Source organism: Berghia stephanieae, chromosome 5 (genome assembly GCF_034508935.2).
Source record: "Berghia stephanieae isolate SIO BIC M18660-M18661 chromosome 5, UCSD_Bste_1.3, whole genome shotgun sequence".
Classification (NCBI taxonomy): Eukaryota; Metazoa; Mollusca; class Gastropoda; order Nudibranchia; family Aeolidiidae; genus Berghia; species Berghia stephanieae.
The window spans coordinates 6,987,900-7,004,469 of NC_088364.1; the positions used below are offsets into that span (position 1 = coordinate 6,987,900).

A 16,570-nucleotide genomic window follows, 5' to 3' on the forward strand; every position below is an offset into this window, starting at 1 on the left:
AATGAAGTTGATAATAATAAAAAGAATTAGAGTGATAGAGTAATCATAATGATGATGATAATAATAATAATAATAATAATAATAATAAAATAATAATAATAAAATAATAATAATAATAATAATAATAATAATAATAATAATAATAATAATAATAATAATAATAGATAATAATAATAATAATAATAATAATAATAATAATAATAATAATAATAATAGTAATAATAATAATAATAATAATAATAATAATAATAATAATATCAACATCTAAAATACTTTTCATGTAAGCAAAAATCTGCATTGTTAAATTAGCTTCTCAATTAGCTTATCACACAAACAACGGCAACTAAATCTATTGAGGAATCTTAAATTTCAAATTTTGCTGTAAATAATCTCTGCAAACAAAATTTACTCCTAGTTTTCTTTACACGAGCACTAGTTCTTCTTCATATTATATTTATACAGTATTATCAATTATCCATAGTAATCCAACGTTAAAGTGTTACTAGTTATCCATGCAAAAGTTAGAATAAAGGGATGTGCTTTGGAATGCAAGATGACCAATTCTACACAGAACGAGAAAACTAAAGTGCGTAAATATGACTCATATATAAGGGAAATACAAGTTTGTTTTGTGTTGTTCCTTGTATATGAATCATATTTACTCACTTTATTTTTCTCCCCATCTCATTGGCTCATTTAGGCACCTCTAGTTTTAGGTTTTAAACAGAACACAGGACAAGGAGCCGATCTAGATGTCATAACTTGGTCAGATGTTTGACCAGAACAATTCTGTACTTTGATATTGATGAATTTAGATGGATCTCAACTTGTCAAAAATGATTAAACCTGAGACTTCAAGGATATTATTAGTTTTAATAATCTAGACAAGTTACGGATTATCTTGATTTATCTGCGTTTGAAGTAAAAATAAAAAAAGGAAATCCAAATTGAGAAAAACTGAGTTTTCATTGTTTATATCTAATTTTCACTGTTGCCATATCGCTAATTGTACTCACCGATGCACGCATGAAATATTTTGAAATCTTTCCGAAGTCGTGTTTTAAAAATGACATTTGTGCTTCAGACAAAACTTTGACTCATCCACTTTCCCAAAAGGAGTCCGGATAGCTCAATGGTAGAATACTTCACACATAAAAGGTCCTTCCAGTCTAGATTGTTTTTTCTGCCCCCCCCCCCCCCCCTTTGTTCACCCAGATCTGGTGGAAAATTTTTTGTAATAGTAGACTAGCGTCCTATTCCATGGGTAGCAAGTAATTGCTATTGTCCTTTTAACGCTAAAGTCAAGTTGATAAATTCTGGTTCTATAGGTAGGCCCTATGCCTCTGAAGGATTACTATTTTCCCAAAGGATTCTGTGTTGGAATTTTCACTGGATGTCAAATTTTACCTATTACAATTTGAGTACTTTCAATAACGAATGGGAGCATTCAGACACCAAATGCAATATTGTCTATAAAGTTTATTAGTTTTTATCAGTAACAATATTTTTCTAAAGTTACAGAATGTCTCCTTAAGCCATGAGGCTCTCAAATCCAATTAATTTTTTTTTCTTTGTTGAGGCATTCCATACAGGAATATAATATATGGTGGGTTTTAAGGCAAAGTGACCCATCCTGTGTTATCAAAAGTTTGTATTTTTTTCAAAAGTTTACTTTGATGCCACTTTTACTATACTTCTCTGGAAAAAACATGTTTTTAAAAATTTTGGCCACAAAACTTGCCCATAAAATATTGATTGATTAAACTGACCACCCTCTTTTATAAATATTCTGGATAGCCCATTTGTCCTTAAAACCATCCATATTATAATATCCTCTTCTTGGTGTATTGTATCCTTTGATCACATTTATTGACATGTCTATTCTATGACAAGACATGACAACCATGCCACTAGTTCTGTGATTCAGACACAAATCTATCACCTCTTCTCGCCATCTCCTTTGATTTCATCTTCTGTATCTTGACATTCTCAATCAATTTCACCGTCCCTCGTATCGAGCCATCCTCCGTCCTCAGCATCTCATACCTTGTGACAACAAATGGTGGGTTCAGTACAGGCATGGTTAATAGGAAGTCAATAACAATCATAGCGAGGGCAAATGTAAAACTATCAGCTGGATTGATTGCAAAATGGAAACGCTTTGAAGTAAAGCAATGCACACAACAACCAAAAGCAACTTTTCCTTTTTTTAAAAAAATCTAATTTACTTTTTTAAAATAAACTTCTAAAGATGAGACAGAATTTCTCTCTGATTGAATTTCTATTGTTATTCAACTAACTTTGACAGCAGATCTGACTGTTTCTATCAAGATAACACTAACAAAATACACCTTGGGCTTTGAAGAATCCCAAATCCCATCATAGTTACTGCCGTCTTGATGAAAACAGTAAGATATCATGACAGGTTCAACTCATGTGCTAATGTTTAACTAAAAGCTTTTCCATTTGACAACGAATGATGCTGGTAGATTTACTCTCCCAGGCTAATGGTAGCCTTCTTCTTTCTACAGGGCAAAGTAGAGGAATACGATAAGCTATTAGTTGTTAAATATTAGAGCACAGGAAAAAATATTTCATATGTGACAAGACTCATCCAAAAAGTATTAAACTGGTAATACAGGTATACAGATACTTGATGGAAATTACCCTATAGCATGTTGAATTTTCCTCATATTTAATAAAATATTGATATGGTAGAAAACTTTCTTAGCTATCTATAATTTTCAATTTTCCGCAACCATAGTACAACATATTCGTAAAACTTTCTCAACTATCCATGACGCCATCTTCAATTCTCCCAATAAGTAACATGATACATTCTTAGTAAAATTTTATAACTATCTATTATTCAAGAATGACTTTCAAATTCTGTTGCTGCTTAGGGTTTTAAATAATTATCCACTAATTCCTTGCAACTTACACAATACGACATACCTACCGTAATAATGTTTTTATAAAATCCAAAATCAGCATTGATATAAATGTATCTTAAAGATATCAGAACATTACGTCAATTTATATACTTTAGCTTTATTTCTTCATCAAGTTATTTTAGTCTTTACTTGAAGAAGTAAACCATAAAGAAAAAAAATCATCAACCAGAATAAGATATTATTTCACTATTATTTGTCATTCCTTCCTCAGAATTCCTGATTTAAAGATGCTCAGAAAAGCAACATTCTTTTTTGTAGGATCAAGCATCATCATTTTACTTTATTTTACTCATCAGTAAACCACTCATTAAAAAAATGGTTAAACCATGAATTTATACCGTTTGGAAGAGTCAAGTCACAAATGAGGAGAGTCACACTTGTGTGGTGGGTGTGGTCATCGATGCATGAGAAAAAAAAAACTAAATCAAAATTCTTACCCAGACCCCTAAAACATTTTTTTTTTTAAATATAAAAGGAAAAGCGGAGAATATCAAAATAAAAGGAAAAGATGGAGAAAAAGGGAAAAAATCATCAAAAATCTCTTTAAAATCCCAATAAAATATACATCGTTTCCCTGTAATGAAATGATGGGAATAATCGTATGCAGCCACCACACAAACAATATGATGCAGAATAGTTGTCTTTTGTATAGAATAAATAGTAATATGGTATGATTATGGATAAATAACGTCAATAATAAAAATTGTATAAATTGTTATGGTTGGTACCATAGCGTTGATAATAATAATAATAATAATAATAATAATAATAATAATAATAATAATAATAATAATAATAATAATAATAATAATAATAATAATAATAATAACAACAATAATAATAATAATAATATTGGTAGATTTTGATAAATTAATCGAAGCGGTATAAAATAGTAATAGCAATTGTATCCAAACAATATAATAAAAATAACCAAAATATGTAAGCAAAGAATAAACATCCTGACAATAAAACGGCTTGGTTCTTGAAATTTAAAAAAATGGAAAGACAAAAACAGGATAGAACCGACGTGGACACAAAATAATATGCATGCTAAAATATTTTTTTAAAAACCATGTATTAAAAATATAGTTAGGTTGGGATTAAAATGTTGATAATTAGAAGAAGAAAAAAGTTGAAAGCCATAAAGTGAGGATTGCATCTTATGTGTGTGTGGTTGAGTGGAATCAACACACAAAAGCTGTGAAAACATGCATTGGGTTCAAAGTTCATCATTAACCTTTTTTGGACGTCGGCGCGTGAGATTTGGACTTTGACCTGGATACGAATGGAGTGATGATTTAAAAACAAAAAACAAAGTTTTCAATGAAATGATTTAACAAAGAAACAAAATACTGTAATCAAAATCTTCATGAAATGAACACAACAAAATAATATACCATAAGACTCCTTTGTTGAAGATGACTTTTTTTATTCGGATGCAGTGATAATAATTAATTATGCATAGAATTCCAAACAACTGACCAAATTACAAAAATCCAAAATTTTCCTTCGACAAAAATTGAACATTTCCTCTTTTAAAGACGACAATAAAGGCGACACTCCATAATGTAGTTATAATAAGTAGCTAATTTAATTCTCCACTTTATTCCACACAATTGAACGTTTCTATTTGTTGACATTCCAAGACCCTATTACTTACAGCAAGGATGCGTCAAATGTTTCTCTGTCGTCTATTAGATTTTAAAGTATTCATGTATATATATTGTTTTTATTTTTATGGTTGGCTGAGGAAGGGTTTTGAGTCTGAAAACGTTCAGTGTTTGGTATTTTGTTCTTACACGTGAAGTTGTTGCAAGACAACAACAGACATTTTCATTGACCCACACACAAATAAAACAAGACAAATTACCATCAATGAAGAAATAATAATATCGGGAATGTAACTGATTGGTGACTCAAATATCTAGTGATAACAGTAAATGAATGATGATATGTGACAATCAACATGGAAGGTATTTCATGCAAACTATGCATATTCAACTAGCCAGAAACACTCAACTCAAAGTATCAAAGTATTCCATTACATGAAGGCTTTCCGTTTTATTCTCTGCATCAGACTCAAAATTAGAGCTCAGAAAGTTTTAATTACACATAAAAGTGACAAATATACTCCATGGTTTGAACTTCTTGGGGAGGAAGGAGAAGAGGGGGGAGGGGGGGGGGGGGGTTGTGACTTCGTTTCACCCTAAAAATGCTTATAAATTAACAAAGTGAACACATAAAAATTCACCTTACTGGTTGCTGCATTCTCTGCAAACTGCAATCTCAATGTGAATATTTATACAATATTAGTAGATTGAAACCATCATGACAAATTTAAAAAATGCTCAAAAAAAAATAAAAAATGAAACAAGTACAATCTTACACACTGGCTCCTCAGCAAAGCGTCTTTTGTCTTTGAGTCAGGAATTTTACCTACATCATGCCCCCACTTGACTCAGATGTGAATGAGTACGTGGTTATGGGAAGAGAGGGATATTTTCAGAGTGCCAGTAAAAAGGAGAGGAGTAATTAACTAGTGACTTGTATTGTATGAACTGGAAATTTGCCTCTATATGGCCTGTTGTTGTGGTGGTGGTGGGGTAGGGGAGGGGGTGGAATAATAAAACACCCTGAAGCACGTCGACCATGAAGAGCTCATAAAATTGCACTATATTGAGATGTAATAATTTATCCATTCATTGAAAACAGTCAAAAACATCATAGACAAAACATGCTGACTGTGACTTACTTCTCTAGAGATTCCCTGAAGTGTAACATGGCAAACTCCATCATGGAGAACTTGCCGTCGGCTACAATGGTGCCCTGACTTGTCTCACTCAGGTCATCGTGGCCATGGGAATCTTGCTGGAATGGTGAGAAAACACATGGACGTATGAAATAGTACTGATGGTGACAAACAGTGGAATAGGAGGACAATTTTGAACGAGTGCCTCTATGCCCCATTTTTACTTCCTTAACCCCTCCCCCCCCCCCTTTTTTTTTTTTAGGGCAGTTGAGATAATGAACTCTAACTGATACTCAAGCTAACTTGTTGAGAGTGGAGAGAATACAACCATTTGTTGCACTACACATCAAGCCTCTCACTGCCAGTATATTTGATTGGGGGAAATGTGTCTTTTTCAAAAGGAGGAAATTCCTCCTCTGAATCCAAAATGTCCACTAAACATGCTCAACGTGCTTTACAAGGGGTTCAAAGACAATAGCAACAATAACGTACAGGAAGAAACATGACACCTGTAAAGCGGTATTACATTGTCTTCCCACAGAACAACTCTTAATGTCCAGGTACTCATTTTACACCTGAGTTTTGTGATAGAATGTGAATAAAGAGCCTTTTCCGAGGAGTCAACTCGAATCCTGGCCCTTCCAATCTGAAGGTGAGTATCAGAACACTTGACCACATAGCCACATTTAATCGTATAAGATAAGACATGATGTCTTTAAATGCATCATTACACTTTTTTTTCCGACAGATACAACACTGTTAATGACAGGTACTCATTTTACACTTGAGTATGGTATGGACGTACAAGTCAAAAGCCTTCTCTGAGGATTTAACTTTACACTACTCAGATCGGAACTAAAAGCAGGGATTCACATATCACTAAACCACAAAATCCCATGAAAAAAAACTCTCTAATTGAGCGACATGAAGGACAAGTCGTGGACAGTCCCACATTGTAAAGAAGATTTTGAAAAAAGTTACTCGATTGTCACTTTTTAGTACTTATAACAATATCAATGTATATAAGGTGATGCTTGGTTTATAAATAGTATTCATATTGTATCAAGTTTAAGCTTTAATAACACTCACCCTTGCAGGAGGACTTGGTCTGGGCTGGTATAACACAGGCTGGGGATTGAAGTCAATTGAAAATAAAATCAACCCCTGATACTTGAAAGTACTAAATATTGCTTTCAATAAATACACAATCAGAGAAATGATTTTTTTTGGCAAGGAAATTGACACAGAAAACAAACAGAAAAACGAAATAGTAGTTAGTCATCTCATGTGATAGGTTTAGTACAAATCTATAATTTCCATTTCACTTTATGGCGCTGCACTGCGGGTGGTGCCTGGGTTATTCCTGTTTTCTCTTGGAAGAGAACCTAAAGGCCAAATTCCCCCTTGGGGATGAAAACAGGGAATTTATTCATTTTATTTAAAAAATGACTACTCTATTATTTGTTGTTGGTTGTTTGTTTTTTGTTTCTGACATACACAGGGAATGGATTCTTTTAAACAATGTATTGTACTCGTCTCTGCTGATTCAGGTAACCGGCTATTCCATATCTAAATAATAAAGGCAACCCCTCCTTCTCTATCTCCACTTCCTCCACTACCACTTCCTCCTATTCTTCAAGTTCCTTCTCTATCTCCTTCCTCTTCCTCATCTCTTCTTCTCCTCCTCCCCCTTTCTTCTTCTTCTTCTTCTTCTTCTTCTCCTTCTTCTTCTTCTTCTTCTTCTTCTCTTTCTCCTTCTTCTTCTTCTTCTTTTTCTTCTTCTTCTTCTTCTTCTTCTTCTTCTTCTTCTTCGTCTTCGTCTTCTTCTTCTTCTTCTTCTTCTTCTTCTTCTTCTTCTTCTTCTTCTTCTTCTTCTTCTTCTTCTTCTTCTTCTTCTTCTTCTTCTTTCTCTTCTTCTCCCTATTCAAAGAGCCTTACCCTAGACTGAGATGTTTCCACTTCATGGCGTGCCAAGGCCTTGACGTATTCCCCAGGGAAAAGTCCCACGATGCCATTCAGAGATCCGTATAACCAGCCTGGAGTGGAAATGGGTAGGGTGATGAGTGTTGGGTTTGGGGAAAGTAGGCAGGGTTATTCTTATAATATATTTTATTGGGTCGGGTGTGCGAGTGCATTTCAATCATCATTGTCAAAATCACCATCACCATCACAACCACCAACATCACCACCACCAACATCACCATCATAATCATCATAACCACCATTATCATCACCACCACCAACATCATCATCATATCATCATCATCACCACCACCACCACCACAACAACAACAACAACAACAATCATAAACCATTATCAGCACCAGTACCACCCACTACCACCTCCACACCCACCTATCACCTATATAACCACACATTAAAACATCCACCACTGACCCAAGAGTACAAAGCCTGGCTAACCTGTTTCCAGGACCATCTCTGGATCCATCAGCTTGATGATGTCCCCTCGTTTGAAGCTGAGCAGAGTAGACTCTCTCGTGATGTAGTCCTTGATAGCCACCACAAACTTGTTACCTCTCTCACTCTCAGCACAGAAACGGTCAATCATGTCCTTCAATTGATGGGCCTGGAATAGATAATAATAATATTAATAATAATAATGATAATAATAATAATAATAATAATAATAATAATAATAATAATAATAATAATATTAATAATAATAATAATAATAATAATAATGATATAATAATAATAATAAATAATAATAATAATAATAATAATAATAATAATAATAATAATAATATAATAATAATAATAATAATAATAATAATAATAATAATAATAATAATAATAATAATAATAATAATAATAATAATAATAATAATATGATACACGAAGTGACTATTCGTCAGAACTTACGGATAGCCCCACATTTCTTGTCATTTTCCTTAAAAATCTATTTTTGGCATCCGGGTTCACCCTGACATAATACCCTGTTCCGACGAGAGTCACGTGTATTCATCTTCTTCTTGACTATCCCCCCCCCCCCACCCCCACCCCTCTCAGCTCCATACTGCATCTCCATTATAGTTTATCCTTTGACCTACCCGGGTGGTGTGGAAGATGAGAGACTTGGTCCTGAGATTCAGCTGTAGACAGGAATCAGATGGCAGGATGACGTCAATCACATCCTCAAACCTGAGACACAAAATAGAGTCGATTTACTGGTTATGTGATTGAATAATTAATCGATAAATCAATACATTTAGTTGTTCTTTCACTCATTTGATCATTTATTCAATTATTCAATCATTTTGTTATTTATTTATTTATCTATTTATCTATGCATTTATGAATTCATTCATTTATTTATGTATTCATTTATTTATCTTTTTTTTATTTAGGAAATTTCTTGGTTCAAACTTTTTAACCCGAATATTAAAGTAACCCCCCCCCCTCTCTCTCTCTCTCTCTCTCTCTCTCTCTCTCTCTCTCTCTCTATTTATCTATCTATCCCCCCCCCCCCCTCTCTCTCTCTCTCTCCCTCTCTCTCTTTCTCTCCTTTTTTCTTTTAAAGTAAAATGTGAACAAAAAATGTGCGTAGGTACCTGATTTCCTCCATGACGGTAAGTTTGTCCTCCACAATCGATTTCTCCCTTGTAACGAGTCGTAGTCCAGTGTGACTCACACCCAGATGTGTGGCATTGGAGAGGGGGCCCAGACCCTGCAATGGGTTACAAATAATATGGAATATTCAATACATTTGGCAGGGGCAACGTGCACATATTGCAGGTCTGATAACCGAACATAATTATGGGCTTGATTTAAAATTGTTGTAATTGACAGTGAGAGTATTTCCATTACAATAACGAGCCCATGATAATTTGGATTATCAGAACTGGAAACAAATAAACGCCGTTATAAGAAAATCACGTGATCAATAATAACCAAAGAAGACATGAAAGGATATATTACAGGACATAGAAAAATTAAAACATGTTGTAAAATAAAGATACTTTTTTTTAAAGTGTGCTTGGGCGTATTTTGCACTGTTGAAATTGCATTTTAGATTTTATAATATTTTAGTTAACAACTGCTCTTGAAAAAAAAAAAAAGTTAAAAATGAAGTGTTCCTAATTTTGATGACATCAAAGTAAAAAGGTATAACTGGATCACACAGAAAACCCATCTCTTGAGAGAGAGAGAGAGAGAGAGAGAGAGAGAGAGAGAGAGAGAGAGAGAGAGAGAGAGAGAGAGAGAGAGAGAGAGAGAGAGAGAGAGAGACAAATAGAGAGAGAGAGACAAATAGAGAGAGAGAGAGAGAGAAAGAGAGAGAGAGAGAGAGAGAGAGAAAGAAAGAGAGAGAGAGAGAGAGACAGAGAGAGAGAGACAGAGAGAGAGTGTGAGAGAGAGAGAGAGAGACCATACTCACGGCGATAGGGAAGAGCCTAGAGAAATAGATCGGCCACTCCTTGGCTGTGTCCACGATCACCTTTTTGATTTGGGGTTTGATTTCCTTGGTCAGATAATTGGTCGGGGTCACTCCGTAGCCCTCTGGACAATCCAAATAAAGAATAGTCAGTTACATTTTTGTTTTACATAGACCTACTATGAGCTGTTGAATACATCCTTAGAGAATGCCAGGACGGGACCAGCTGCAGTGATCATGATCTAAGAGTAAAAGTCTGCTCCCCAGATGATGTGAAGTCGATTCGTTGTTGGAGCAACAAGCCATGATGATGATGATGATGATGATGATGAGCCAGACCTGCCTAGTACTACGAAACATTCGTAGAAATACAAATTTTTGGCTCCAGTTACAAAACAACATTCGCCTCTTTGACCCAATAAATCTTGTTGAAAAGGAATGTTTAGTTCCTTAGAACCTCTATTCAGGCCTTTGAGGCATTTTTTTGATCATGCTGATTGCAAAATATATTTTTCTAAACCTATTTAAAGTGCCTTTAAAAAAAAATGGAAACTACGAATTTTGAAATTTCAAGTCGGCAGCTCTGTGAGTAAGTTTAGTGGATATTGCTCTATATAAAAGCTAATTTAAAAATAATAAAATTTACCGTGGAAAAAAAGCGCTATCTAAATGTATCTTTTTTTTTCAACGTGTAACTTTATCAGTTGACTAGATTACTGGATAGAATGTAGTGAGGATGTTAAAGAAAAAAAAATAAAACAAAACAAAAACAAACATGACAATGAAGCAGGAGACAAAGGTTTTAAGTATAAAATCAAAGAGACCTACCAGCAGCACTGCAAAATTATCCAAAAAGACAACACATCCTTCATCTCCGTCGACTAAACATTTAAATCTCAGTATCGAAGAAAGTAAACCACAGAGGAAATAAAGTATGCACAATGATATAAAAAATGCCATTTTTCATAATTTTATGCATATAAATTGTGTACTTGTAATGTCGGCCCTCAAAAACCATTGTATGACAAGCCATCCAGTATAAACAACACACAACACAAAAATTTGAAATATAAATGTAGGCCGCTGAAAATATGCAAAGACTACTACAAGTAGACGGTCGTAACATTGTCATGATAAACATACAGAGATGTCAACCTTTGGGGAAATGGGAAAGAAAAGGAATCTTTGCTGCTTACAGAATAATATAATACAGTTTTCAAGAGGGTAGCAAGCAATTGCTATTGTCCGTTTCACGCTATGGAAACCGGGATAAACTCCGGCTCCATGGGCCAAATGGCTCTGAATGACTACTTTAGGTTGTAAAGAAATCGAACTTGGCTCATAAATGTTGGTGTCATTGAGTATGGAATGAATTCATGCGATCTTGATATCGTAATTCAAGGACTGACAACAAAGAGAGTGCTGCTGCACTTGATCCCGTGACCTTTGGTGAGTACAAACATCTGGAAGAGGGGGAGTAAGGGGTGGGCATCACTGCTTGTTAACTAAAACTAAGTGGCAATGGAGAAATGTACGCTGTATGTTGTGTATTTACACCCATGATAAAATGTGCAGTTTCCGTGCGCAATAAAATTGTTTTCCAGCTACTTCCGTCTCCTTTCCTTTCAGAGTTGGGATTCCTTCATATAAATCTACAAACTGAAGACGAAACCAAAATCCTTTAATAAGCCTACCAAACCCTGTGTGAAGGTTGGCATCTCTGAAACTAGCAATGAATATGCATACATTTATCATGAAGAAAGGGAAGCAGATGAGGAGGGCAATACGCGAATCATAATTCATTGTATGTGAGATGTCGTCGTACGTCTGCCCAGCCAGGTCATAAATCAATTACCCAGGACGAGAAGGTGGACAGACGAATCATTTTGTCTGACCAACACAGCTCCTCAGTAGAGAGGCAGTTCTTTCACAAAAATTTTATTTTTGACCCGGTGAAGATTTTTTGGTATGAAAAAAAAAATTGAATCGTAACTGCCTAGGCATTTACAGTACAACCCTACGTACATTTTAATTTCCTCTACTTTAATAACACCATTTAAAAATGGCACCATTACCTACAATTTTTGCTGAGTCACTGATAACTTTTATAGAATATTATACTTTTGCATACCCACAAAACGTCTTTTTTTATAATTTTTTAAACTTCAAATATCGACAATTTAAAATAACCCCAAACTTGTCCAAAAAATCTTAAACCTGAGACTTCATTAAATCTATCATTAGTTCTTCGAAGCTGTTTCAAGTTTAAAGGCTTTTTGACGAGTTGTGGATCATCTTAATAATTGACCGATTTTAAGTTAACTTATTTTTTTCTGGCCAAAATCATTTTTTAAAATGACAATTTGTAGGATTATACTGGCTTTCTGTTCATGAGGACGACTATGAAATCACAGGTGTAGGTATAAAATATGACACCGACTGCATTCCAAAGTAACTTCAAGGGATTTAATGGTGATAAAGAATAATATCATCTGTATATTCATAATTCGTGAATCTTTATATTTTTTCTCCCCCTCCAACCCCCCCCCCCCCCCTCCCCCTTTGACATTTTGACCTATCGTCAAAAAGGCATTGTGTCGGGTTGAAAAAAAAAATGCCAAAAAGTGATTTTTTAAAGTTAAAATGACTAGAAAAGTGAGATTTTAGTCCATCTTTAAGAAAGCATGTATGTCTGTTGTTCTCAATAAAACATCTACGAGCTTCTTAATTTCTAGTTTTTCTCGATACATGGTATTTTTAACATTAAATCAATTCGCCATAATACTGTTTTTATCGCGGTCGGTTCTTCACCCTAGTGACACTATAAGACCATGTCAAGGCTATCAAAAAATGGTATATATTGGTTGCTGGGAATTGAATTTAAAGAAACATCATCATCATCATAATCATCATCATCATCATCTATCATCCTGTGAACGTACAATGCCTCCCTCTCACTGTTCATAATATGTAGCCTTTGCTGAAAGTTTAAGTTAACCCTTTTACGGTGAGGCTATTTTTATCACAATTATACAAGTACATGTGCCTGCACTTTTACCGCACCAGACCGACCTGCCTACTTGAACATTTAAAAAATTCGTAATTTTTGGGAGATAAAGGTTGTAGTCGTTATTGTTAACTTTAAACATCAACAATTTATCCTCACAATGATTAAATGACACTTCAAAATCCTCAAAATTATGCTGAAGGCATCTACTTTCATTTTCAACAAGTTTTAATGACTTAGAGATGCTCGTGGAGTTCTAAAATTGGAGCCAAAGTTTCGTAATATTACAATTTTTTTGTAATACAGTCATCAGAGGCCTGATCCGCCCAAAATCAAATAAAACACGATGCGCCAATCGCGTATGTAGACTTCCGAGGTTTGATCCACCGATCGTGAAAATCGGGACTTCACAGATGTTTTTAAAAAAATGTTTTTAAGGGGTTTACGGCGCTTGCAACACATTTAGGTTATATCAACGCTAGTAAAAAGGAAGAAAATGGGATAGTAAAAAGTTCTAGAATTATAATTAAAGCACCCAAGAAAAAGTAAGACATAGGGCAACTGGGAACAAATAGGGATCAGATGTAGATTCCAAGAGCATACCACCAATATACTTAGTTTGAGATCACCTATAAGTCTCATCCAGACACAAGCACAAAATCCAACAAAGAGGAATACACTCAAATGCTTACATTAAACATTGAAAATAACAAATATAATAATACATAACAGAGAAATGATTTACAAGGAAAAAAAATATTATCTCCCAAAACAATAACTGTGCATTTGACTGTTTCCCTCCCAGCCAGGACTCCGGCCAGGACCAGGACAAAACCAAGTAATCTCATTCCAAGACAAAGACAGAAAGCATGTTGGAAAACAGATAAGGGGATAGAAGACACAGAATGTACCTCCCTGCCCACTATGGGAGGTCAGGAACCCCTCCCAGTGATCCGCAGACCATCGATATGTACTTGTTAGTTTCAGAGTACCAACTATTATTTCCACTAGAACAACGAGACCATAACAATTTAGGTAACCAGTCTTGTAAATAAAAAACTCTGATTTTTGATTGGTTAAGATTCGTTCTTTAAAAAAAAAACGTTAACATTTTTAAAAAAAAATATTTTATAAAACTTTTATTGTTTCCTCTGTGTTTGTGCCTTCCTGGTAAGTGAGTGTTTAACCTACTCCATGTTATTAATGATAAATAGAGTAAAGATAATCTTGGATGGACAATGGTCTCATAGCAAGAATGTGAAATGAATGGCTTATGGGGATTGTTATGGATTAACCTGGTGTCAGCTATTTGGTCATATGGGATGATGACAGAATTACCATATTGTATACTGCTGACAGTGACCATTGCTTGACAAACATCGTCAAACAAATACACACATTAATATCATCTCTCTCTCTCTCTCTCTCTCTCTCTCTCTCTCTCTCTCTCTCTCTCTTGCGACAAATGTAGGTCATTTCGCGCCAGTAAAAAGGAAGAATATGAGATTGTGAGAAAATTCTATAATTACAAGTAAAGGTAGCCAAGAAAAAGTAAGACAAAGAAGATTTGTTCAATAAATTAATAGGGAGCAAATGTAGATTCCAAGTGCACACTATCAGTGTACTTAGTTTGAGATCAGCTAAAAGTCTCACCCAGACACGAGTACAGGATCCCACTGAGAGGAATACACTCAAATGTTTACAGAATATATCCAAAACAAAAAAAAAAAAACATAACTAACAAAAACATATCAGAGAGATGATTTACAAGGAAAAAATCATCTCCCAAAACTAATACCAAATATTTGACTGTTTCCCTCCCAGATAAGGACTCCAGTAAGGGCTAGGACAAAACCAAGCAATCACATTCAAAGACAAAGCGAGAAAACAACTCGGAAAATATATATAAGTGGGAAGAAGACACCGTAAGTGACTTCTTGTCCACTATGGTGGACAGATAAAATATGAAATGACGAACTATACGAACGCTGCCAAAAGAGACCAATCAGCGACACCATCAAATAGCAAAGATGGAAACTTTTCGGACATATTCTTAGGCGAGACGAGTCAATCCCTGCACAAACGGCCATGAAGGAATACCTGTCACAGATTGGCAAAAAGTATGCTGGCAGAACACCCACCTCACTCCCAACATCACTAAACCAAGATCTTCAACAGTACTACAAACAACACCTAGACTCATCACAAAACGACCAAACAGCCAGCACCCAGCAAAATCAAGAACCATCCCTTCCAAGACACCTCCATACCAACAAAGACCTCTCTCAACTAAAACTACTGGCACAGGACAGAGAGAAATGGAGAACCATCTCTATAGAAATCGTTAGATCCACTTGAACAAAAACAGTTCACGGCAAGCGCCATAAGGACTGCGACGCCTTATTATATATATATTATATATATGGTGGAAAGTACTTTGAGATAGACTAGGGTCCTATCCAAGGGACAGCAAGCAATTGCTATTGTCCATTTCACGCTATAGAAACCGGGACAAACTCTGGTTCCATGGGCCTCATGGTTCTGAATGATGACTACTTTACCAACTCACCCAGCATTCCTTTCATCTTGACCCTCTGGTCCCGACTGATTCGAATACATCCGTTGTTGTACACGTCGCTGACCACCTGACAGTAGACAAGATGGACGGTTGTTGGGTTGTCCAGTTTCTCTGATGGCCAGAACACTTCCTTCCTCAGGTGTAATGTCCATGGAACCTACAGACACAAAATCAAATCTGATGAATTCTTGTTTTGCCAATGCATAAATCACTTAGATTAAGGAATTAAAGAACAGGTACCTGTGTAAGATAAAGATCTGAACAAGTGTGTATGGAATGTGCCAGACAAAGCAAAAAGGAAAAATACAAGAAAAAAACCCATCCCACTCGACCTCGACTGGGGATCGAACCTCAGAGCCTTCGATCTGAGCAAGGCTGATGTTTTGTTATCAAAAGGTTATTTAATAAATAACTTGAAATGAACATTGCCATTGCTGTTGTTTTAAGAAATAAGTAGACTAGTTGACAGGGATATTCTTCCTTACCTTATTATACATGAGAAAGAAAAAATTATTTTGAGGGTAGAGCTCACTTATGAAGCGTTCAAAGGCAGCGTAGTCAAGAGAGGTTTGGCTCTGTAAAGTGCTCATGGGAATGAGTCCTTGATATGGATGGAATAGACACAACTTGAAACACTTTTAGGTCATACACGAGCCAGATAAATAGATGATGATACAAAAGATCTCAATCTATTTAATAAGTGAACAAAAAAGAAGTAAGACAGAGGAAACTTAGAAAGATGAGAAGTAGATGGGATTACTCTTCCTTACCTTATTATACATGAGGAAGAAAGATTTATTTTGAGGGTAGAGCTCAGTGATGAAGAGTTCAAAGGCAGCGTAGTCTATTTGGAGTTTTGGCTCTGTTGGTGCAGGAAGTGTCACTGGGG

At 35.1% G+C, this 16,570-nt stretch overlaps 1 protein-coding gene across 1 annotated transcript in view; it reads right to left on the reverse strand.

Moving 5' to 3' along the window:
* The window catches only part of LOC144972334 (unconventional myosin-XV-like), a gene marked incomplete in the record, with an annotated part of 202,492 nt that overhangs the window by 11,925 nt on the left and 173,997 nt on the right, over nucleotides 1-16,570 (reverse strand). The window contains 10 exon segments of the mRNA XM_078913430.1: nucleotides 1,943-2,046; nucleotides 5,707-5,822; nucleotides 6,793-6,831; nucleotides 7,642-7,739; nucleotides 8,125-8,290; nucleotides 8,775-8,865; nucleotides 9,276-9,391; nucleotides 10,100-10,221; nucleotides 15,673-15,838; nucleotides 16,452-16,570. The exon segment at nucleotides 16,452-16,570 is cut by the window's right edge and continues 189 nt beyond it. Coding sequence (XP_078769556.1) covers nucleotides 1,943-2,046; nucleotides 5,707-5,822; nucleotides 6,793-6,831; nucleotides 7,642-7,739; nucleotides 8,125-8,290; nucleotides 8,775-8,865; nucleotides 9,276-9,391; nucleotides 10,100-10,221; nucleotides 15,673-15,838; nucleotides 16,452-16,570 — 1,137 coding nt within the window.